Source organism: Netta rufina (assembly GCF_964035555.1).
Source record: "Netta rufina genome assembly, chromosome: Z".
Taxonomy (NCBI): domain Eukaryota; kingdom Metazoa; phylum Chordata; class Aves; order Anseriformes; family Anatidae; genus Netta; species Netta rufina.
In genome coordinates, this window is record NC_140126.1 from 42,309,069 (window position 1) to 42,333,305 (window position 24,237).

A 24,237-nucleotide genomic window follows, 5' to 3' on the forward strand; every position below is an offset into this window, starting at 1 on the left:
CATTAATACAGACACAATCTTAACCAGCCTGAAGAAAACTTACATATATGTATCAATATCACATTCTTTATGTAGTTTATTAGAGTAGATAACATATGAAGTAAATATTCTTAATTTAAACTGTTCTTAGAAGCTAAACAAATTGTCTTTTTTTTTTTTTTTTTCTTTTTTTGTTAGTTAATTAGTTTGGTTTTTTGCTTGTTTTCTTACATAATCTTTCTATAGGATCAATCCTGTGGCAAAATGTAACGTACAATAAAATACATAAAACCAAACCAAACCAAAACAAAACATAATCTTCCTCTAAAGCAGTTACTGTCACCACAAAATGAATTGTGTAAGTTCTCATTGTGCATATATATACTCATAACAGAGACACTGTCTTCTTTTTATCTTGGAGAATTTTAAGTTTTCTCTTTGCACAATGGCAATAAGGACAATAGGGATATCACACAAGAGAGAAATAAAGTATGTTGCAAGATGTGATAGAGAAAATTACAGGAGTAAATGAACACAATGAAAGTCTAGATTCTAGGCAAGTGAGAAACCAAAGCTTCAGATTGGAATTTTTTTGTGAACAAGAGACTGAATAAAGCATAAATGTTGTTGAATGTATAAGGTACAGGACCAGAAAGAAGAAAAGCTGATTATTTGTTATTGATGATCAATGGCAGGAAAGAATGCAGTCCTTCTATCAGAGAAGAAACAGGGGGGGACTCACATGAATGTTCATCTGGAAATGAAAAAGTTCAACCACATTTATTTTTTTATTAAAAAATAAAAAGTAATAAATAAATAAATAAATAGATAGATAAATTAGTCTTGGCACCTAAAAATGTGGAGGAAGTTGAATCTTGAATTTGACAGTTTAAGCAGTGTCATTATCTAGTCCAACCTTTAACCTAGTACTAAAGCATACCATTAGACCATGAAACTAACATGAAACTAAGTTCTAAATCTACACATTTCTTGAAGACCTCCAGGGATGGTGACACAACTGCTTCCCTGGGCTGCTTCTTAAAGTCACAGAATCACAGAATTTCTAGGTTGGAAGAGACCTCAAGATCATCGAGTCCAACCTCTGACCTAACGCTAGCAGTCCCCACTAAACCATATCCCTAAGCGCTACATCTAAACATCTCTTAAAGACCTCCAGGGATGGTGACTCCACCACTTCCCTGGGCAGCCTGTTCCAATGCCTCACAACCCTTTCAGTAAAGAAGTTCCTCCTAACATCTAACCTAAAACTCCCCTGGCTCAACTTAAGCCCATTCCCCCTCATCCTGTCACCAGGCACGTGGGAGAACAGACCAACCCCCACCTCGCTACAGCCTCCCTTGAGGTACCTACAGAGAGCGATAAGGTCACCCCTGAGCCTCCTCTTCTCCAGGCTGAAGAAGCCCAGCTCCCTCAGCCGCTCCTCGTAGGACTTGTTCTCCAGGCCCCTCACCAGCTTCGTTGCCCTTCTCTGGACCCGCTCAAGTACCTCGATGTCCTTCTTGTAGCGAGGGGCCCAAAACTGAACACAGTACTCGAGGTGTGGCCTCACCAGAGCTGAGTACAGGGGGATGATCACCTCCCTAGCCCTGCTGGCCACACTGTTCCTAATACAAGCCAGGATGCCGTTGGCCTTCTTGGCCACCTGAGCACACTGCTGGCTCATATTCAGCTGACTATCCACCATCACTCCCAGGTCCTTCTCCGCCTGGCAGCTCTCCAACCATTCCTCTCCCAGCCTGTAGCTCTGCTTGGGGTTATTGCGCCCCAGCTGCAGGACCCGGCACTTGGCCTTGTTGAACTTCATGCAGTTGACCTCAGCCCATCGGTGCAGCCTATCCAGATCCTCCTGCAGAGCTTTCCTACCCTCAAGCAGATCGACACATGCACCTAACTTGGTGTCATCTACGAACTTACTGAGGGTGCACTCGATGCCCTCGTCCAGATCATCGATGAAGATATTAAAGAGGACTGGCCCCAGCACCGAGCCCTGGGGGACGCCACTAGTGACTGGCCTCCAACTGGACTTGGCTCCATTCACCACGACTCTTTGGGACCGTCTATCCAGCCAGTTTCTAACCCAACGAAGCGTGCGCCAGTCCAAGCCAAGAGCAGTCAGTTTCTTGAGGAGAATGCTGTGGGAGACGGTGTCAAAAGCCTTGCTGAAGTCAAGGTAGACCACATCCACAGCCTTTCCCTCGTCCACCCAGCGTGTCACTTTGTCATAGAAGGAGATCAGGTTCGTCAAGCAGGATCTGCCTTTCATAAACCCATGCTGGCTAGGCCTGATCGCCTGCTTGCCCTGCAAGTGCTGCGTGATGACTCTCAGGAGGATCTGCTCCATGAGCTTCCCTGGCACTGAGGTCAAACTGACAGGCCTGTAGTTTCCCAGGTCTGCCCTCTGGCCCTTCTTGTAGATGGGCGTCACATTTGCTAGCTGCCAGTCAACTGGGACCTCCCCCGATCACCAGGACTGCTGATAAATGATGGACAGTGGCTTGGCCAGCTCCTCTGCCAGTTCTCTCAGTACCCTTGGGTGGATACCAGCCGGCCCCATCGACTTGTGCACATGCAAGTGCCGTAGCAGGTCACCAACCAGTTCTTCATGGATAGTGAGGGCCACATCCTGCTCCCCATCCCCTTCCACCAGCTCAGTGTACTGAGTATCCAGAGAACAACTGGTATTGCTGCTAAAGACTGAGGCAAAGAAGGCATTGATCACCTCCGCCTTTTCCTCATCTCTTGTAACTAAGTTTCCCCCCTCATCCAGTAAAGGATGGATATTCTCCTTAGTCCTCCTTTTTGTGTTGATGTATTTATAGAAACATTTTTTGTTATCTTTAACGGCAGTAGCCAGATTGAGCTCCAGATGAGCTTTGGCCTTCCTAATTTTGTCCCTGCACAGCCTCGCTACATCCTTAAAGTCCTCCCTAGTGGCCTGCCCACTTTTCCAAAGATTATAAACCCTCTTTTTTCTCCTAAGCTCAAGCCACAATTCTCTGTTGAGCCAGGCTGGTCTTCTTCCCCGCCAGCTCATCTTTGGGCACGTGGGGACAGACCGTTCCTGTGTCATTAAGATTTCCCTCTTGAAGAGCGCCCAGCCTTCCTGGACCCCTCTGCCCTTCAAAACCGCCTCCCAAGGGACTCCACCAACTAGTGTCCTGAGTAGCTCAAAGTCAGCCCTCCGAAAGTCCAATACAGCGGTTTTACTGGTCCCCTTCCTGGCCTCGCCAAGAATAGTGAACTCCACCATTTTGTGGTCACTCTGCCCAAGACAGCTCCCGACAATCACATCCTCCACCAGTCCTTCTCTGTTTGTGAAGAGAAGGTCTAGGACACTAGCCTTGTTGTCCCTGCCGATCCTAACCCAAAGAGACTCGACCTTGTCATTCCCAGCCTCGAGTTCTACAACCTCGAAAGACTCTCTAATATAGAGAGCCACACCACCACACCTTCTGTGCTGCCTGTCCCTTCTGAAGAGCTTATAGCCAGGCATTGCAGCACTCCAGTCATGAGACTGGTCCCACCATGTCTCCGTGATGGCAACCAAGTCGTAGCCTGCCTGCTGCATGATGGCTTCCAGCTCCTCCTGTTTGTTACCCATGCTGCGTGCATTGGTGTAGATGCACTTCAGCTGGGCCATTGCCTTATCCTCCGGCCTTGCCATTGTTCCCCCTAGCACAGCCCCAACAATCCTAGCCTAAGCCCCATCCCCCTTCCTACCTAGTTTAAAGTCCTCTCAATGAGCCCTGCCAGCTCCTGGCCCAGGATCCTTTTTCCCCTAAAAGATAGGGACCCGTCTGCAGCCATCAGGCCAGGTGCTGAGTAAAGTGCCCCATGATCAAAAAAAACAAGATCTCTGTGTTGGCACCAGCCCCGGAGCCACGTGTTTAACAGGTGGGCTTTCCGTGTCCTCTCTGAACCCCTCCCTGCCACCGTAGGGATGGACGAAAACACCACCTGCACTCCCGCTCCATCCACTAACCGACCCAGTCCCCTAAAGTCCCTTTTGATAGCCTTCAGGCTTCTCTCTTCGATGTTATCACTGCCCGCCTGGACTATCAAAAGAGGATAATAGTCAGAGGGGTGTACCAGGTTGGGAAGCTTCCTGGCAACGTCCTTGACCCTGGCCCCAGGGAGGCAGCAGACTTCCCTACGGGTAGGGTCAGGCCGACAAATAGGGCCCTCTGTTCCCCTAAGAATAGAGTCTCCAACAACAATAACCCTCCTGTCTTTCCTGGTGGAGGCAGTCCTGAGGTGTGGAGTCGACCTCCTGGCCCTAGGCATCCTCCTGGGAACACTTGCTACCTCTTCCTCAGCAACTGGTCTGTCGAGCTCCAGGGCCTCAAACCTGTTGTGTAAGGGCACCATGGAATGCGGGGCCGGAAGGGGAGGGCATCGCCTGCGATGTCGAGCAGGGACCTGTTTCCATTCCTCCTGAACTCCCAGATCCCCTCCCTCTGCCCGACGGCTACAGGGCAGGGGGTCCACCCCCATTTGAGGAGTCTCACCTCAGTACCTCCCCTTGAGGCCTTGCAGGGAGTTACTCCACAAGTCTATCTCTCGCTCACACTCCCTGATGGCCCTCAACCTCTCCACCTCCTCCTTGAGCTCTGCCACCATGCAGACCAGGTCATCCACCTGCTCGCACCTCACGCACGCAGTTTCTCTGCGTCCCGCTGATGGCAGCAACAGGCTCAGACAGTCCTTGCATCCGGTGACCTGAACTGCGGCATTTTTTAACGGGTAGTCGGTCTGGGTGTGTACCGACTTCTTGGAGAGCGCACCGTGCCTGGTGGAGACCATTATCACCTAGCTAACGGCTGTCGTTAAGGAGGTGTTCGTGTGGGCGGGGGGAGCGCTCTGCCCTGCCTGTGCGCCCTGCCTGCGCGAACTGCCGCGAAAGGGTTGTCACACAACCCTTTCAGTATAGAAATTTCTCCTAATCTTCTAAACCTAAGCTTTTCATGGTGCAACTTTAGTCATTTCCCCTATTCTTATCACTTGGAGCTTGGGAGAATCTCCATCTCACTATAACCTCTTTTACGGTAATTCTACATAAGGTCTCCCCTGAGCCTTCTCTTCTTTTAACTTAAAGAAAACAAAACAAACAAACAAACAAACAAACAAACAAACAAACCACCAAAACAAACAAACAAACAAAAAACCAAACAGCTCCCTTATTTGCTCCTCAAAATACTTGTTTTCTAGACCCATCACCATCTTTGTTGCCCTCTTTTGGACATGTTCCAGCAACTCATTGTTCTTCTTGTAGGGAGGGACACAAAACTGAACACAGTATTAGAGGTCTGGACTCACCAGCACTGAGTACGGAAGGACAATCACTTCCCCATTCCTGCTGGCCACACTGTTCCTGATACAAGCCAAGATGCTCTTGGCCTTCTTGGCCAACTAAGCACAATCCTGGCTCATATTCAGCCATCTATCAACCAGCATCCCCAGGTTCCTTTACACCAGGTAGCTTTCCAGCCACACTTCCCTAAGCCTATAGCAATGCATGTTTTGTTTATATTTATTTATTTATTTATTTATTTTTGTCCCTGGTGCAGGACCTAGCACTTAGTTTTGTTGAACTTCATACAGTTGGCCTCAGCCCATTGGTCCAGCCTTTCCAGACCTCTCTGCAGAACCTTCCTTCCTTTGAGCAGATTGATGGTCACACCAAATTTAATGTCATCTGCAAATTTACTGAGCGTGCACTCATTCCCCTCCAGATGATTGAATAAAATATTGAAGAGATCTGGCACCAGTACTGAGCCCTAGGGACAGCTCTAGTGACAGACTTTTAACTGGATTTAACTCAATTTACCACAACTCCTTGGGCCACCCAGACAGTTTTTAATCCAACATAGCATATAGCTATCTAAGCCTTAGGCAGCCAGCCTCTTTAGAAGAATTCTGTGGAAAGCAATGTCAAAAGCCTTTCCCAAGAACATTGGAAAAAGATCTTGCAATAACAACTGTCTGAGTTCTCTGGGATGAATCCAGCTGGGCCTCACAGACTTATATGCATCCAGATGGAGCAGCAAGTCCCACACAAGTTCAGAGTTGGCTGGGAGTTTATCTTTACCATAGTCATGGTCCTCCAACTGAGATTTCCAGGTGTCTCAGGGACCATCATTGGTGCTGAAGACAGAGACAAAGATGGCATTACATGTCTTTACTTTATCTGTGTTCTTATTTGTGAGGTGACCATCCTCATGAAGTAATGGACCAACATTACTTGGTCCATTACTTTGGCCCTCCCTTTGCAATTAACATATTATAAATAAAATAAATAAATAAATAGATAAATAGATAAATAGATAAAATTAAAGATTAAATACTCTAATTGACCTCTGGCTGCACGAACAGCAGATAGCTCTCCCTGCAAACAGCATCACTGTAGTCCTCCTATGTCACCCAATTATATACGTACAATTTATTTTTCCAACTAAGCTCAATAATAAGATCCATGCACAGCAAAGCCAACCTTCTGCTTCTTCTCCTTGACTTCTGATATTTTGTAATTGTTTGTTATTGTGCTCTTAAGAAGAGGTATTTAAGAAGAGACCAACACTGATGGACACCAATGCCTTCAAATGTAGTTTTTCAGGGGATCTTGCAAACTAGTTCACCAAACAGCTTGAACTCTGCTTTTCCCATATCCAGGGTTGAAGATTTTGTGGCAGTTTTCCTTCTGTCACCAAAGACAAACTCAACTACTTCCTGGTCACTATGGCCAAGATGGCCATCAATTGGCACTTCACCCATGAGACCCCGTCTGTGTACAGGCAGAAGGACACCTTCCCCAGTAATCTCCCTTAGTAGCTGTACCAATAAGTTATCAACAAGATGTTTTAGGAATCTCCTCAACCTGCTTATATCAGCTCTGTGGTACTCCCAGGTCATACCTGGCAAGTTCATTCCCCCAAAAGGACTGCAGGTGATCTAGACGTAAAGTTCCCTAAAGAATATTTCATTGATGTCATCATCCTGGCCAGGTGGTCTATAGTAGACTCCCACAATGACATGCCTTTATTTGTTTTTCCCTTACCCAGAGGGTCTCAACTGTGCCATCACCAACTGCAAGCTCCATACACTCTAGCCCCTCCATTATATATAGCATCACCACCTCACCTTGCCTGCCCTGCCTATACCTCCTGAAGAACCTATGGCTTTGCACCAGTTTTACTTATACCAATGACGTTGTAGCTCTGGGACTGATTTAAGGCTTTTGCCTTAAACTCTTGCTTGTTTCTCATGATACATATATTGATGTAGAAGTATTTCAAATGTGTTTAATTGTACCCAGCACCCCATGGAGTGGACTAAAAGATTTCACTAGCCTGCAGTCTCTCAGAAAAAGTTATAATGTCCAGGAAATCAATATGACAGTAACAGTCAAGCCATTGCCTGTCAAATGCAGAATCAACTGTTATTATTATTTTGTTAATGACAGAAAATATATTGTAAATGTACCACTTAAACAAATATCATCTTTGAAGTATCCGTCAACTGTGTAGAATCATCCCTTATTTCTGGTTCAATCTACTTGTACTGTTACTTGTACTGTCTTGTACTCAAGAACAAGATTATGTATATATACATTTTCAACATTTTCTTTTCAAGTAGAAAGCATGCTATGCTAAAACAAAATTTTATTTATTTATTTATTTATTTTGGTGGTGGTGGTGGTTTTTCTTTGTTGTTTGTTTGTTTATGAATATCATAAAAAGAGTTTTCATTAAATTATTTTTTGAATTACATCTATGTGCCACTCATCCCAACACAGGAGCTGGAAAATAAGCATTACATATTGCTAGATGATGCAGAAACAGTGAATTCTGCACATAAACCTATTAAATTGTTTATATTCAATATTAAAACTAAGCTTAGAATTCTACTTTCAAGTGTAATTGATACAAGAGAATACAAAAATGAATAGATGTTTCATTTAGTTGATTACGCAAAACACTTACTGTACATGCATCCATATGCTTCTATGCGCATTCCAATTCTGCCATTGGGATTCCAGTCCAAAGGCACAAAGCGGAGAAATCTTGCTTTAATGGAATGTTGAAGCTTGTAGTATACAACACTATCGGCATTTGTGTTTCCAGAAAATGCCTAGAAGAAAATTAAAAACAGATCAGTCACATCCATATCGAATATAGAAATATATTTTCTTATTGCTGATTTTTTCATTTTACACCCTCATCTGGTCAAGAACAAAAAATAATAATAATAAAAAAAAAATTGTTAGTGAATTAAATAGGAATAACCATTCAATCAAATTTGATTCTTCTAGATTAAGTCAGCTGTCTATTTAGTGCCAAATCATTAAAAACCTCAGACCTTCTGAAATTTAAGTGAATGAAACGTAATTTCTCAAACCAAACGTTCCTTTCCAAAATGTGTAGAACACCCTGGCATTTCAATGTGTTGTACTACTACCTAATATTCATAAGATGGTAGAGAAAGCTCTTTGCTTTGCTTTTGCCTAAAGGTCACTTAAATTTCATTAAAATCATATATGATGTGGAGTATGCTGAATACAAAAAAGTTCCATTTATAATTGCGGTGATGTGGAAAGGCTCTGGTTTCCAAATAAAGAAGGCAGAGTACTGTGAATGAATTTAAATTCAGTGTTCTATTGAAAAGGAAAAATACGTTTAAATTTTTTTTTCCCCCCAATGGAGGAAAAAACAAAACAAAACAAAACAAAACAAAACAAAACAAAAAAAAGAAAAAGAAAAAGAAAAAAAATATATCAGAGAGAGAGAGAAAAAAAAGCTGAATTTAACATATAAGGTTAATTTTCGTGTTGTTACATTAGGAGACATAAGGTGTTATTGTTTAACTTGACCATCAGCCCAGCAACACATTCACCCATCTTCCCCCTAGCAGTGGGATGGGGTAGAGAATTGAAAAAAAAAAAAAAAAAAAAGTAAACGCTTGTGGGTCTGTGGGTCAAGGTAAAGAGAGTTTAATAGGAACAGAGAAGAAAGAAAAGAATAATTATAATAATGATAATAGTAATAATAATGATGTGTCAAAAACAAGTGATGCACAAGGCAATTGCTCATATCCCACGGAACAATGCCCATCTTAACCCCGATGGGTTAAGATGGTCTCCCTCCACCCTGGCCAGCCACCTCATATTAATTTTTCAGCATGATATCTTATGGTATGGAATATCCCTTTGGCCAGTCTGGGTCAGCTGTCCTGGTTCTTTCTCTTCCCAGCTCCCTGATGAACCCCCAACCTCACTGGCAGAATGGTATGAGCAGCTGAAAAGTCCTTTGCTTAGTGCACTGCTCTGCAACAAGTAAAGTTATCAACATTATTCTCATCCTAAATCCAAAAAACAGCACCATACCAGCTACTAGGAGGAAAATTAACTGCATCCTAACTGAAACCGGGACATAAGAAAATATAAAACGAACATAAAAACAAGGAACTGTAATCATAAAAAATCAGTAGCAACATAAAAACTGTAGTATATTTTTGATTTTGCTGGTTACATTAAGACCTCTCTCCCCTCCCCCTCCCCCCCTTTCTTTTCCCCTCATTGCCTGTTTGTGTTATATGAAATAATTTGTTCACACAATTGGGATTTAAATATTTGATGCATAAAACATAAATAGTTTTCTGAAATGTTTTAATTAGCAGAAATAAAAAGATTATACATTTCTGGATAGATGGAAAATGCTGTTGCTCGAGTTATAAGCAACAGAGGTAGTGGCTGCAAAAGTATATAGAAAACAAAAAGTCTACACTTTTAAAGTTCACTTTACATAGCTTTTTGAAGCATAGAAGAGCTTCATTCTATTTGTTATGTATCCTTCTATGCATGAAACTTTTGAATTTCCTTCCCTTGCACTAGTTAAATTTCTGTATAAATTCTAATCTCTGAAAATTCAGTAGAAAAAAAATAATAATAAAGAAATAAAGAAATAAAGGAAAGAAAACAGAAAGCAACTAGTGAATGTGCTCATTACAGATAACCTGTTGAGCTAGTAATAAGCAATGAGAGTTAGTGACTGAATATCTATACCACTTTCAGCTTCATGCTTTGTGATTTAACTATCACAGTGGGTGAATCTGGAAAGACTGAAAAATAAACACCAGAGAACTACTATTTCCAGGGTGAGAGCACTCCAGACCTCTTGTTCCTTCAAATCCTTATTTGCAGCCTGTAACAAATGTAGTTGCTAGAGAAAGTGTCAATTAGTTTGTTGACTGAACCAGAACCCAGACCCCAGACGATTAAATACTGGAAGTAAATGAAGTGTTCAATTAAGATTTTTTTTTTTTTATTTTTATTTTTTCAAGATCATTTTAAGAGAGCAGCCACCTCATTAAAATTAGTTCTTAAATTTTAGAAAAGGAATGCATATTGCCTTTTTTTTTTTTTATGCAGTATGTACTTAACCCATGTGTTATTAATTTAAAAATATATATTTAATTCAATAACAGCCTAAAAGTAATTCACACTAGTCCTTAAATGATTCAAACTGTCCAGTTTATAAATTGATACTTTTAGTTTCCATTTTATGAAGATTTTATCTGAAAAGAGCTAATTCTTAACGTGTATCGATTGAGTATCAAATAAATTTTTATTGCTTCATTTTAAACAATTTAAAGATTAAAATACACGCTTTGAGGTTATTATTATTATTATTATTATTATTATTATACTTTTTTACAATAAAATGAAAGAGGAAGCAATCAGTTTCTCCTTCAGAACTTAAGGAATGCCTGTAGCCTAACAAATAAACTGAAGACTTTTTAGAGGAAATGTATACAAAGTATGATAAATACCTGTCTATACAGTACATCAAAATTATAGATTGATTGGGCTTGAAGAGACATTAAAGATCATACAATTTCATATAATTAACACCCCCTATCCCCAATAGGGAAACTTACCCCTACATCAGGCTGATCCCACCAGGCCTTAACATTTCCAGGCATGGGGCATCCACAGCCCACAGCTTCTCTGGGCAACCTCAACACTGTGAGGCACTGGAAAAATTACTGTATAACAGTCTGATCCAGTAATCATTTAAATACACTAAAATTAGAGCTATGTAATATGCTACCTTCCTCTCATCCCTGCCATCTTCAGATAATTCAGATCACTTCATTCTTGTACCAAATCACTCAAAGGGAACATATCATTAGTTTTAGATTATGTAGGAAGCAGAGTCTTCACAACACACACAGACATCTGATGATTTAAAAAAAATTATGTGACCCTTGGTTAACATGAATGTTACATGTAATAAGCATTGTGTTTGCATAAATATTAATGGGGTTGTAAAGCTAACCCCTCTAACACAACTGCTTACTGATTCTGATTTCCTGCTTTTAGAAACACTATATTTTACTGCTATTGGCATTACATTGGCATGAAAATGTATCATGTTTCTCAGATAAGGTTGTTTTTTAAGACATGGAAGTGCAATACTACAGTGTAAACTTAGATGGTAAAAAGAGCACTCAGCAGTACAGATATGTAAGCAGACAGCTCTTCATGTTCATGCCCTATTTTATTTCATGAAGGGAGAACACCAGGCTGGTGCAATGGCCTTAAATGGGGACCTACCCTCTGTAAGGAATGTTTTAACAATTCATGTCAATAAAGAACACTCCTGTCTGCCTCTGGGTCCTGCACTGGCAATTTAATTCTTGAACCACAGATGCAGTGTGTCCCAGTCTCCCCCTCTAGTCAAATTCTAGTCAATTTATCAAGTCTTCAGAAAATATTCCTCAACCTGTTTATGAACCTTTATGAACCTTTATGAACCTGTTTGCTTTTGTTATTCCAAACTTCTATTTCTAACAGTTACAGCCTTTTTTTTTGTCTTCTTCGAGATTAATTTAACACTGCTATAGGTGTGACTGTCCCTGTGAATGGCTGGTGAGGAATGTTTTAATTACTCGTGAAGTGTCAATAAGAAAGCTATTTGTGTTTGTATGAAGTCTTTGATGTCTGGGGGTTTCAGAACAACTGATAACAACTAGTGACTGTTATGGGATACTATGCAAGCCTCTGATATCTGGCCAGGTGGCCAAGAGATTAAGAAGAAGAAAAAAAAGAAGCTGAAGGATGGCTAGGAGACAAGACCTGCAGGGGATGCTGTGTAAACTTGACACGGTGCCAAGGAGTACAAAGGGGAAGGACAAGAAAAAAACTTGGGGAGGAAGACTACGAGCCTTCAGCATGAAAGACCCCTAGTGACCCCCAGAGGGACCACCGGAGTCTGATGCGCATGCTCCAGTAGGAGGGACTGGACCCTGGAAGCTAATTATAATAACCTATTTTTTTTAGAAGTAGTAATGAATATGTATTAGTCTAGGAGCATAAAAATCAGCTATCTGATGTAACTGGGGTGTGTCCTGGTGGAGCGGAGACTCCCAGTGCACCCAGCACTGTTTGCTTACCTCTATTCTTTTAATAAATCCTATTTTTTTATTTAATCCTATTTTGAAGACTGAGCCATTTATAACACCTCTAACCTGTTTTAACCCTCACACCCAGTATCTAACCTGCACCATCATTATTATTATTATTATTATTATTATTATTATTATTATTATTATTATTATTATACCTCAAGCTATTTTAACCCTGCTTTGAAGGTAGAATTATCTAATTTATTATGCCATCAGAGATCACTTGTGTGCTCCAGGATGTATTAGTAAAGTGAAATCTTTTGTGGATTTATAGCTCAGAAAAGTTGTGAAGGCAAGCTTATGCCAAGACAAGTTAAAAGATAAATTATTTGTTTCCCTCTCCATTCTCTATCCAGAAAGAAAGGAAATGCATTTTTAGACACAAGTGTCATGTCCTAAAGTTCTTCATGTAGTAAAAAAAAAAGCTTTCCCTTTGTGAGACATGTGTTGGGTATTCTAAGGCATACTTTAGGTATCCATAACAGATTATACTTATTAATGAATTTGATTATAGATAAACTGTAAAACATGTTATAGGACTAAATATTAGGCATAATTTTAACATATTTTGTGTATATATTGTAATAAATATTTTAATGTTTATCATATATACTACTTCATATTACATACAAATTAAAATTTAATTTTAATTTCATGTGGTTACTCTCATTTCATGTTTAATTACAAGAATTAGAACAGGACCCCAATGTAGATAATTTTATCATAAGTTCAGCAAATGAGGTAGTAAAGCTCCTAAAGAAATGTTTGCAGTTCTCACTGTTGTTTCTGAATTCTACAAAGAACACCAGTAAAAGCAGCCAACAAAATCAGTATGAAATAGATAGAGCTGTTCCTATAACATATTTGCTGGTTTTGCATGATGTTGCTCATTATTTGCAAATGCTAAGAAGCCACGTTGCCTGTACAAGTCTTTCTGTTTCTGGGAGATGCCAAAAGTACGGTTGGCATTAGTGCCAGGGGGAGTCATGAAAGGAATAAAAATCCCAGTAAATTACTGACAATTTGTTTGGCTTGGAGCATCATCCAAACTTCAGTAGGACTGTTGTAATATTAATTCATTCTGTGATCTTTTCAGAGTTCAAAACAGGGAGCTCAAAATAAAATATTTTCTTACCTAATTCCAGAGCTATATTTGGTTTCTTATATTAGGTTAACTATTTAGATCTCTGTAACAAATGGGATGCCTATTCAAGTTAACATAGCGCACAATGCAATTAACATCAATGTCAATGCAATATTCAGTTCACAAGAATCCAGTCATTTCATGGTCTGTGATCCTATCCTCCAACTCAGAATAGTCTTTTTTAGGATATATATATATATATATTTGTGTGTGTGCGTATATGTATGTATGTGTATATATATGTATTTATTTATTTATTTATTTTTCATTCAGACTCTTCCTTCCCATCCCATTAACTGTATGAAGTTATTGTTAATCTTTTGGAGTTGGTCTTGAAAGTCAAAAGGTATGAGCTGTTTAGTTATAGTGGAAATATGAATGTGAAAGTCTTTCTTTTTGACCAGAAAACAATGTACCAGATGACAACCTCCTTTACTTGATTACTTGACTGGAATTATGGCTAGGACAAAATATGACTGGAGGGGGTAATTCTGTCTCTCTACTCCACTCTTCTGAGACTCCAACTGGAGTGCTGCATTTAGTTCTGGGGCCCTCAGCACAAGAAGGACATAGGCATCTTGGACTGAGTCAAGAGGAGGGCCGTGAAGATGATCATGGCTAGAGTACCTCTTCTATGAAGACAGACTGAGGGTTTGTTTAGCCTGGAGAAGAGAATGCTCTGGGGAGAGTTTATAATGACCTTTTCAGTACCTAAAGACCTTTCAGGTCCCTTCCAACCATTAAACCACTCTATAATTCTATGACTCTGTAAAATGACCAAAGATTTATGCAAAAACTGACAGATGTGTTAGCTATAAAATACTGGTAGTGATACATTAAGCGATGCATATGTGCATTAAGTATGCATTATGTGATGCATACATCTCAGTGATGCATTAAGTTACATGCTGTACTTTATAATAGTCCTTGTCTATGAATTGTTTGTAGATATATTTGAACTGTACTAAAGTTATCTTCAGTTGACAAAAGCATATGGCTGTTGTACATACTCATAAATCCACATGAACATAAAGTATATAACATTAACATAAAAGAACATAAAATAAGGATGTATTAATCACAATATGGTTAATATATACCAGGTAAAATAAAATAAAAAATAAAATAACAAATAAAATAAAATAATAAAATAAAATAAAATAAAATAAAATAAAATAAAATAAAATAAAATAAAATAAAAAATAAAATAAAATACAATAAAATAAAATAAAATAAAATAAAATAATAGTAGAAAATGTCAAAAAATCTTGTTATAGTAAATGTCCACTGTTTGTAACATCTTCTGCTACCCCTGTAAGATCATACTCCAGTTGTCAAGTTCTAATGCATTTGCATGTTGTGCACATTAAATTCACAATGCTATGTTTGAAGGAAAAATAGCTGACTAGATACAGTAATAACATGATTACCAAGCAAAACTGTTTGGGCCTTAAAATCACTGTCATACTGCAAATGCATCACAGAATCACAGAATGGACGAGGTTCGAAGGAACCTCTGAAGATCATCTAGTACAACCCCTCTGCAGAGCAGAATCACCTTGAGCACATTGCACAAACGGCATCCAGGTGGGTTTTGAATATCTCCAGAGAAGGAGACTCCACAACCTCTCTGGGAAACCTGTTCCAGTGCTCTGTCACCCTTACAGCAAAAAAGTGCCCTCTCATATTCAGATAGAACCTCTTGTACTTCATTTTGTGCCCGTTGTCTCTTGTCTTGTCACTGGGCACAACTGAAAAGAGACTGGCTCCATCATCTCAACACCCTCCCTTCAGATATTTATATACATTAATGACGTCTCCCCTCAGTCTTCTCTTTTCCACATTAAACAGGACTGGTCTCTCAGTCTGTCCTCATATGACAGGTGCTCCAGTCCTCTAACCATCCTCACAGCCCACCTCTGAACTTGCTCCAGTAGTTCTATGTCTCTCTTGCAGTGGGGAGCCCAGAACTGAACACAGTACTCCAGGTATGGCCTCACCAGGGCTGAGAAGAAGGGGAGGATCACCTCCCTTGACCTACTGGCAACACTCTTATGAATGCACTCCAGTAAACCATCGGCCTTCTTGGCCACAAGGGCACACCGCTGATTCATGGTCAGCCTGCTGTCTACCAGGACTCCCAGGTCCCTCTCTGCAGAACTGAATTCCAGCAGGTCTGTCCCCAGCCTGTATTAGTGATTGGGGTTATTCCTCCCTAGGTGTAGAACCCTGCATTTGCCCTTGTTGAACTTCATGAGGTTCCCTTCAGCCCAACGGTCTGGTCTGTTGTGGTCCCTCTAAATGGCAGCACAGCCCTCTGGGGTATAAGCCACTTCTCCCACCTTTGTGTCATCAGCAAACTTGCTGAGTGTGTACTCTGTTCCATCGTCAAAGCCATTGATGAATAAGTTGAACAACACTGGACCCAGTACTGACCTCTGGGGGACATTGGTAGCTACAGGCCTCTGATTAGATTCTGCACCACTACGTACAGCCCTCTAAGCTCTGCCATCCAGCCAATTATCAATCTACCTTACTGTCCACTCATCCAGGCCACACTTCCTGAGCTTGTCTTTGAGAATGTTATGGCAGACATTGTCAAAAGCCTTGCTGAAGTCAAGGGAGACCACATCCACCACTCTCCACTCATCTACCCAGTCAGTCATCTCAGCGTAGAAAGATATCATATTTGTCAAAAATGACATCCCTTTGGTGAATCCATGCTGGCTCTTCCTGATCACCTTCTTATCCTCCACATGCTTAGAGATGACCTGCAGGATGAGCTGTTCCTTTTCCATTTTCAGGGATGGAGGTGAGGCTGAATGACCTGTAATTGTCTAGCTCCTCCTTCTTACCCTTTCTGAAGGCTGGTGGGATATTTGCTTTCTTATAGACCTCAGGCATCTCTCCTGTTCTCCAGGACCTTTCAAAGATGATGAAGAGTTGCCTAGAAATAACATTGGCCTGCTCCCTCAGCATCTGTGGGTGCATTCCATTGGGGCCCATGGATTTGTGGATGTCAGATTTGCTTAGATGATCTCTTTGACCACGAAAAAGTCCTCCTTTCTCCAGACTTCCTCTCTTGTCTCCAGGGTCTGAGATTCCTGAGGGCTAATTTTAGCAGTGAAGACTGAAGCAAAAAAGGCACTCATCAACTCTGTCTTCTCTGTTCCTTTGTCACAACAGCACCCGCCCCATTCTGGCCCCATTCTGCAGCAGGCCGACATTTTCCCCAGATTGCTTTTTTCTACTGATGTATTTGAAGAAGTCCTTCTAGTTGTCTTTGACATCTCTTGCCAGATTTAACTCCAAATGCACCCTGGCCTTCCTTGTCACATCTCTGTATACTCTGACAGTGCCCCTATATTCCTCCTAAGTGGCCTGTTCCTTTTTCCACATGCTGTAAATATCCTTCTGTCAGCTTCGCCAGGAGCTGCCTTCTCATCCGTGCAGGTCTCCCGCCCCCTTTGCTCATAGGGTTGCACCAACGTTGATCTTGGAGGAAGTGATGCTTGAATATTGACCAGATGTCTTGGACCCCCCTTCCTTCCAGGGCCCTAAGCCATGGGATTCTTCCAAGTAGATCCCTGGAGAGGCCAAAATTTGTTCTCCTGAACTCCAGGGTTGCAATCCTACTTTTTGCCCTGCTTCCTCCTCACAAGATCTTGAGCTCCACCATATGGCTCTAACTCACTGCAGCCAAGGCTGCCCCTGACCCTCACATCTCCAATTAGTCCTTACTGGCTTCTCCACCACCTCTGTCAAAAAGTTGTGACCAATACAATGCAGGAACCTTCTGAACTGTTTGTGCCTAGCTGTGTGGTCTTCCCAGAAGATGTCAGGGTGGTTGAAGTCCCCCATGAGAACCAGAGCTTGTGACTGAGAGGTTACTTGAAGCTGTCTGAAGGAGGCTTCATCTATGTCCTCTTCTTGATCAGGTGGCCTGTAGCAAACACCCAAAACAACGTCAGCCATTGTAGCCTGACCTTTAATCCTTTCCCATAAAGACTCAGCTAGCCTTTCATCTGCCCCTGGGCAGAACTCCACACATTCCCAGTTGCTCTCTCATTGCATTCTCTGTTGTTCTCAAGAGCACCTCCACCATCTCGCCTTCCTGGCCACTATTTTCTAAAAAGCACATAGCCTTCCATGACTGCATTCCTGTCATATGAGTTGTCCCACCATGTCTCTGTGATTGCAGTGAGATCATAGCATTGCAACTGCATCCAGATCTCCAGTTCTTCCTCTTTGTTTGCCATACTGTGTGCATTAGTATATAAGCATTTCAGGGAGCTGAAATTTTATCTCTCATGCTGCGTGTGCATGTATAGAAACACTTCAGATGTCTTTTATTAAAGTCAACCCCTCATGGGGCAAGTTAGGCCTCCCCAGCATGTAGTGCCTCAAATATTGCCATGAAGTCCCACAGTTTGTCATTGGTGGGCCTGTTTTTGTCCCCTTCCCCCTTCCTATCTAGTTTAAAGCCCTGCCAATTAGCCCTGCTAACTCCTGGGCAAAAGCCCTTTTCCTCCTCAGAGAAAAGTGCAACTCATCTGGAATCATCAGGCTTGGTGTCATGTAGACCTTCCCATGATCAAAAAAACCAAAACTGTGTCAGTAGCACCAGCCTTGGGAGCACGTATCGATCAGCTGGATCTGCCTGTTCCTTTCAGTATTGATCCCCGCTACTGGAAGAATGAAGGGAAACACTGCCTGTTCACCTGATCATTCAACTAATAACCTGTGGTGTAATTGCCTGAAGTAACTAGGAAAATAAAACTTAAAGAAAATGTACAGCATTGAAGGGGCTTTCAGGGTAGGGCATAGCTGCATTACCTGAGCGTTCCCTAGGTTTGCAACCTTAGATGCTATCGCGCTGGGGAAACTTGGTGTGCTAGCCCTAAGGAACAGTACGGAGCATAGGGTGGAGTGGAGACACCATGGCTAGGCTCTGTAACCAGGTGGGGACTCTATTGTTCTTGTGCACACCGAGACCGATAAGCTGCACTTTTTGTTACCCTGAGCCAAGCACCTGTCATGTTTTGACAAATGCTGTACCCTAGTGTACTTTTTGCTCATTATAATATCATTATAATACCAAAACACACCTCCATCCCAAAAGCTACCCGCCTCCAAGGTGCAACCACCCCTCACTGGGCATGTGCTCTGAATTTCTCAGAGCCTATTACTTTAAATGGAGACGGGAGAACTTTTCACCAATCATAACTGAGATATGCTTGACTAGAGTCACTCAAGCTCCACCTAAAAGATAGAAAATAATGTAAATTGGCCTAAGAGAGAGAGGATGTTAAGGAAGATACCACCATCAGGGGAGATACCATCCCAAGGGAACACAACGTCCCTAGGACCTCCTGACTCCTGGGATCAGTTGATGGGCTGAGCCTCTCTTCCCTCCCCACCCCACTGGGACACCTTTGGGTGAGATTTGAACACTTGGTTATAAATATCTCTAGAGTCTTTGATCCTTTTAACGCTTTCATTTCTAGGCTGCGCACCTGTAACATCTGTGTATTTCATGCATGCTAGCTTGCTTTTGCAGACAGTCATTATCGCCCATAACGGTTAATCAGCTACACCCCTTAACGCAACATAACCCCAAAGCTCTAAAGCCTCTTTTAATTGCTCCTGGCCTTCTCTTTGCCACCTCATCACTGCCAACTTGAAAAAAAACAATAAAGGATAATAATCAGAGGAATATACCAAACAAATGACTTTCCAAGAAATGTCTCTTACTCATGCCCCAGGGAGACAGCAGACTTCCCTATGGGTCAGGTCTCGATGACAAATTGGGCCCTCTGTTCCCTTCAGAAGGGAGTTCCCTATGACTATAGCCCTTCTTTTTTTTTTTTTTTTTCTTTATGGGGCTTGTTGTGATGCAGGGTATAGGTTGACTTACCCTGGGTGACTCCCCCAACATGGATGGACCATGACCTACATTGTCATTTGCTTGCCCATCAAGCTGTGGAGTCTCATACCTGTTGTGCAGGGATACATGGGAAGGCGAGGTATACAGCAGGGTGTTCACCTGCTGTGCTGAACAGGAACCTGCTTCTACTCCTCCCTGTCTCTTAAATCCATTCTCCCTGCCTGGCAGAAAGGGTTTAGGAGATCCTTCATTTCTTACAGAGTGACTGTGGCTGGCTGAGGAGCCTGCCTCAGCAATGGCAGAACTCCAACCTACCAGTCAATCTCATTCTCTGACTCCCTGATGCTCCCCAGCCTTCACACCTCCTTTTAAGGCTCTGCCACCATGTGAAGCAGTTCTTCAAACTGGACACACCTCCCACAGCTGTGCTCTCTGCTATGTACTGCCATCCTGTACAGGTGTAAGAGTAGGGCACACCAGGCAGCCTGACCCCTGGGTGGCAACATGTTCCACCTGGAGCTCTGTCAGGGAGACTGCATCAGCTGCGGTGTGTGCCAAGCTCCTTGGAGCCACAGACTTTTGCTGGGTGGTCACCATTGCTCCAAGCTGGCTAACATTCAGGGCCTTTCCTGCCCTACAAATTGCCATGCCACACCGTGGTTAACACACCAAGCCCTGTTCACCATGATTCTGATTGCTTGCACTCCCTAGAGGCTGCCTTTGTACTACAGTGGGGGCACTGCTGGCACCACCCACACCTAGTCAGACACCCTCATGAGGGCTGCTGGGTGCTGGTTGTTCCCTTGGCTGCTTTGAGAGAAACCCTCTGCCCACCTCGATCCCCTGCTCCACTTCAGAACATATCTGCCCCAGAGCCTATCGTCTTGCAAAAGGATATTATGTTTGACCTTAAATTCAGTAGGTGCCTCAATCTATCATCTTCCTTAGTTACAGTGGTGGTTTTAAAGTTTTCATGTGCCTGTTTGTTTTTAATTAATGCTGAGTTCATCACCTAGTGTTATAAACTTAAACAATGCCATTCATAATGTACAATTCCAGTTAAAAATTATGTTGTTTGAAAAATAAACAAACATTATCAGTGTTTTAATTATTAATTAAACAAAGAAATAGCATTAAAACAACTCTCTGAAAGAAGAAATTTCAAATGCTATTTCATCTATAGTTATGGTTTATTTGTTTTCTTGGTGTTTTTCTAGTCCATTAGGAATGTCTTAAGAAGAATCTTTCAGTATTTTATTTTAAATATTTTTTAATTCACTGTGTTGTAAAATTTGCCTTTAAAGTATAATTTATTCTACTTTCAGAACAGGACATCAGAATTGGATTATAGCTCGTAGCACTGAAAATGATATTTGTTTGTTTGTTTGTTTTTGTTTGTTCGTTTTCTTTACTTACAGAAAATAATGTCACTTACAAAGTGAAATACAAATCTCTCATTTAATTGCTAGCCAACTCTGAGTGCTATTAAAATTACAGAAGGTAAAAATGGGCTATTGAGTACCCTTTGGAATGTTTCAAAATATTATTTATTTTGCAACTACAGTGCTAATAGTTTTATACATGATGACCTAAGAATGTTGAAAGAGAATTTACTTAATTAAATATTACATTGTTCATAGTTATCTTCACTTCATAAGAAGTTACTAGACTGTGTTTCTGTTTGTTAGAGAATAGTAAAACTGTATTATTCTTATGTAATATGATTAAAAGCAAGAACACAGTGGATATCTTTTGAAGAAATAAAACTACGGCTACTATACTGCTAGCTTTTTCAAATTATTCAGAATCCAAAAGGATTATCTGAAACACTTCAAACCAGTGTATTAATTCCTTAGCATCTTTTACCAGAGACCAGGGGGAACACTTTGTTACATAAAATTTGTTGACCAGTATGACTGCAACCTAATACTTTATTTTTGTCTTAGATATAAAATTAAAGCATCCATTATCTATTTCACAACTTTATAATGTTACATGGACCTGTCATTTACCTATTTATGCTTCTTAAAGCTTTCTTTATCCTAGTATTCATGAATCATAGCAGCGTACAAGTGTTCTGTCTGTTTTCCAGATTTTAAAGAGAAAAACATCTTAAAATTCACTGCATGAAAGACAACGGATGATGAAGGATGCGAGAAATGCATCATACAATTAAAATGATTAGACATGATTGATATCAGCAGTGAAAATCTACTGTTGTATAGATCAAGTACACTTGATTCCTATTCAAGCTTATAAAGATATACTGTTCCTTTTGCAGTTCCCTTTCTTGGGTGTTATTTAAAATTAAATTCCCAAAGATTACAAAATCTAGGTCTTTATTCCACTTTGAAGTGCCGAAAAACAGCCAAGTGTTAAAACCAAAATAAGTCAAATTAGATACATGACCTTAAACTCTTTCTAAAATCCTAAACCTAAAGTACTTGCACACATAAATTACTGAAAAGAAAGAAGACTGGAAAATAATAATAACCTAATAATAAACTATTATAATTAATGAGATCTCTGTAAACATCAAAACACTTGAAAAAAAAAAAAAAGAAAAAAGGAAGAAGAAAAAAAAAGAGACGTCATTATTGTCATTTCTCTGATAGAAAAATTCAGAAGAAGGCAGGCTAAATGTTCAGAATACTGTCAAGCAACAGGTCAAACTCCTATATAGAATCACTTCTCCTACCTCCTACATTTAAATCACTGAACTTTTCTCTTTGTCAGTAGCAATATTTAAACATGTAGTTTGCTGTCACTGTAACTTTCATTAAAAGGTGAATACTAGGTGCTTCAAAATAAGCAAAAAGTGAAATTCAGGATCTATTTTGCTTAACTGAAAACAACTTTGTAGACTCTCCCTGTTAGGTCTTCTGTCAATAATCTAATTTCATTACTCTATGTAGTGTAAATTAATCTAGGGATGCCAGTGTTAAGGGACATATTGATATGTCAAAATATTGACATTATGTATTCCAAAAAAATGAACATATTATTGCTCTGTAGCATAATGACTCTTCAATAGATGGACAGGATGCATACTGCTGTTAGTATAATCCTTCTCATGTAAAGTTCCTCATTTATAACTTTTTGACAGACTTTTTTCACTCCATCACTTTTCCTGTCGTTGATGTACCTAACTTGGAAACAGAACTGAATAGCTAAATAGAAAACATGAAAGAAGAAACATAAGGATGTAAGGCAGAATATTCTAATACTTGTGTCTATAAAGGATAACATCTGATCAAACTCAAAAAGAACACTTTGTTCTTGGACATAAGTGTAGTAAAATTATAGGTTCACTGGTGGGTTTAATTGTCATTCATAAAAACTGGATGAACCTGTGGGCCCAGAGGGTGGAGATCAAAGAAACAAAGTCTGGGTTGAGGCTACTAATTACTGAGTACTCCAGGAAACAATACAAGGTCCAGTAATGTTTAACATTTTCATTAATAATTATTATATCATTAAATGGATGATAGGGAAGACCAAGTCTGTAGGTGACACAAAACTGAGAGGAGTGTCTTAATACAGCAGAGGATTATTCTACCATTGATAGGGACATCAACCAGTGGGAGAAATAAGCCAACAGGAACTTCTTGATGTTCATCTCAGAGAAGTGCTATGCCTGAGGAAGAACAACCCCATGCACTAATGCACCATGCTGGAGGACACCCAGCTGGAAAGCAGATTGGCAGAAAAGGACCTGGGTAGCCTATCAGACACCAAGTTGAACATGGATTAGCAGTGTGCCCTTGCAGCAGAGAAGGCTCATGGTATACTGGGCTGCATTAGACAAAGCATTGTCAACAGAGCAACCTGATCTAATGGGTGGCATACCTGCCCATGTCAGGGGGGTTGGAACTATATGATCTATGAGGTCTCTTCCGACCCAAGTCATTCTATGATTCTATGACCTGGGGATCCTGTTGGACACCAAGTTGAACATGGGCTAGTGGTGTGCCCTTACAGCAGAGAAGGCTCATGGTATTCTGGGCTGTGTTAAGCAAAGCACTGTCAACAGATTAAGGGAAGTAATCCTTCCTCTCTCCTCAGGACTGCTGAAGCCACACTGGAGTACTGTGTCCAGTTCAGAGACCTCCAGTACAAGAGAGACATGGAATTCCTGAACAGTGTCCAGTGAAAGTAAAGGAAGATGGTGGGAACTGGAGCCTCTTTCTGGTGAGGAAAGGCTGAGAGAGTGGGGACTGCTTAGTCTGGAGAAGAGAAGGCTCAGGGGTATCTTATATATGTATGTAATATATATGTAAGGGATGAAGGAAAGAATCAGGAAACACTTCACTGTTTAAGTGACTGAGCACTGTCACAGGTTGTCCAGAGAGGTTTTGGAGTCTGCCTCCTTGGAGATACATGTATTCAAAAGCCATCTGGACATGGTCCTGAGCTACTGGCTCTACGTGTCTACCAGTTTGAGAAGAGGTGTTGGACCAGATGAGTTTCAGAGGTCCCTTCCAAACTAAAATTAAATCCTGGGCCTCCCTGTCCTTTTAAAATTTTGTATTTCAATCTGAATGTTAAACACTTTGAATTTTCTGTTGTGAAGTTGCTTTTTGGTGGTTTCTCTTCCTTGGAAATAGTGAGCTGTGAATTGCAGATGGTTTGGATATTATATTTGGTGAGCGTTCATTACATGATCACCCTGTCATTTCCATTTTATATCAGTATCAGTCAAAAGTAGGACACTGGTTGAAGCTATGGCTATATTAATTTTCTT

The 24,237-nt window shown here is 41.0% G+C and overlaps 1 protein-coding gene across 1 annotated transcript in view; it reads right to left on the reverse strand.

Annotated features, from left to right (window-relative positions):
- Window positions 1-24,237, reverse strand: part of CNTNAP4 (contactin associated protein family member 4) — a gene marked incomplete at both ends in the record, with an annotated part of 227,329 nt that overhangs the window by 94,346 nt on the left and 108,746 nt on the right. Inside the window, one exon of the mRNA XM_084304819.1 lies at window positions 7,980-8,127. Coding sequence (XP_084160945.1) covers window positions 7,980-8,127 — 148 coding nt within the window. The remainder of the gene's footprint in view (window positions 1-7,979; window positions 8,128-24,237) is intronic.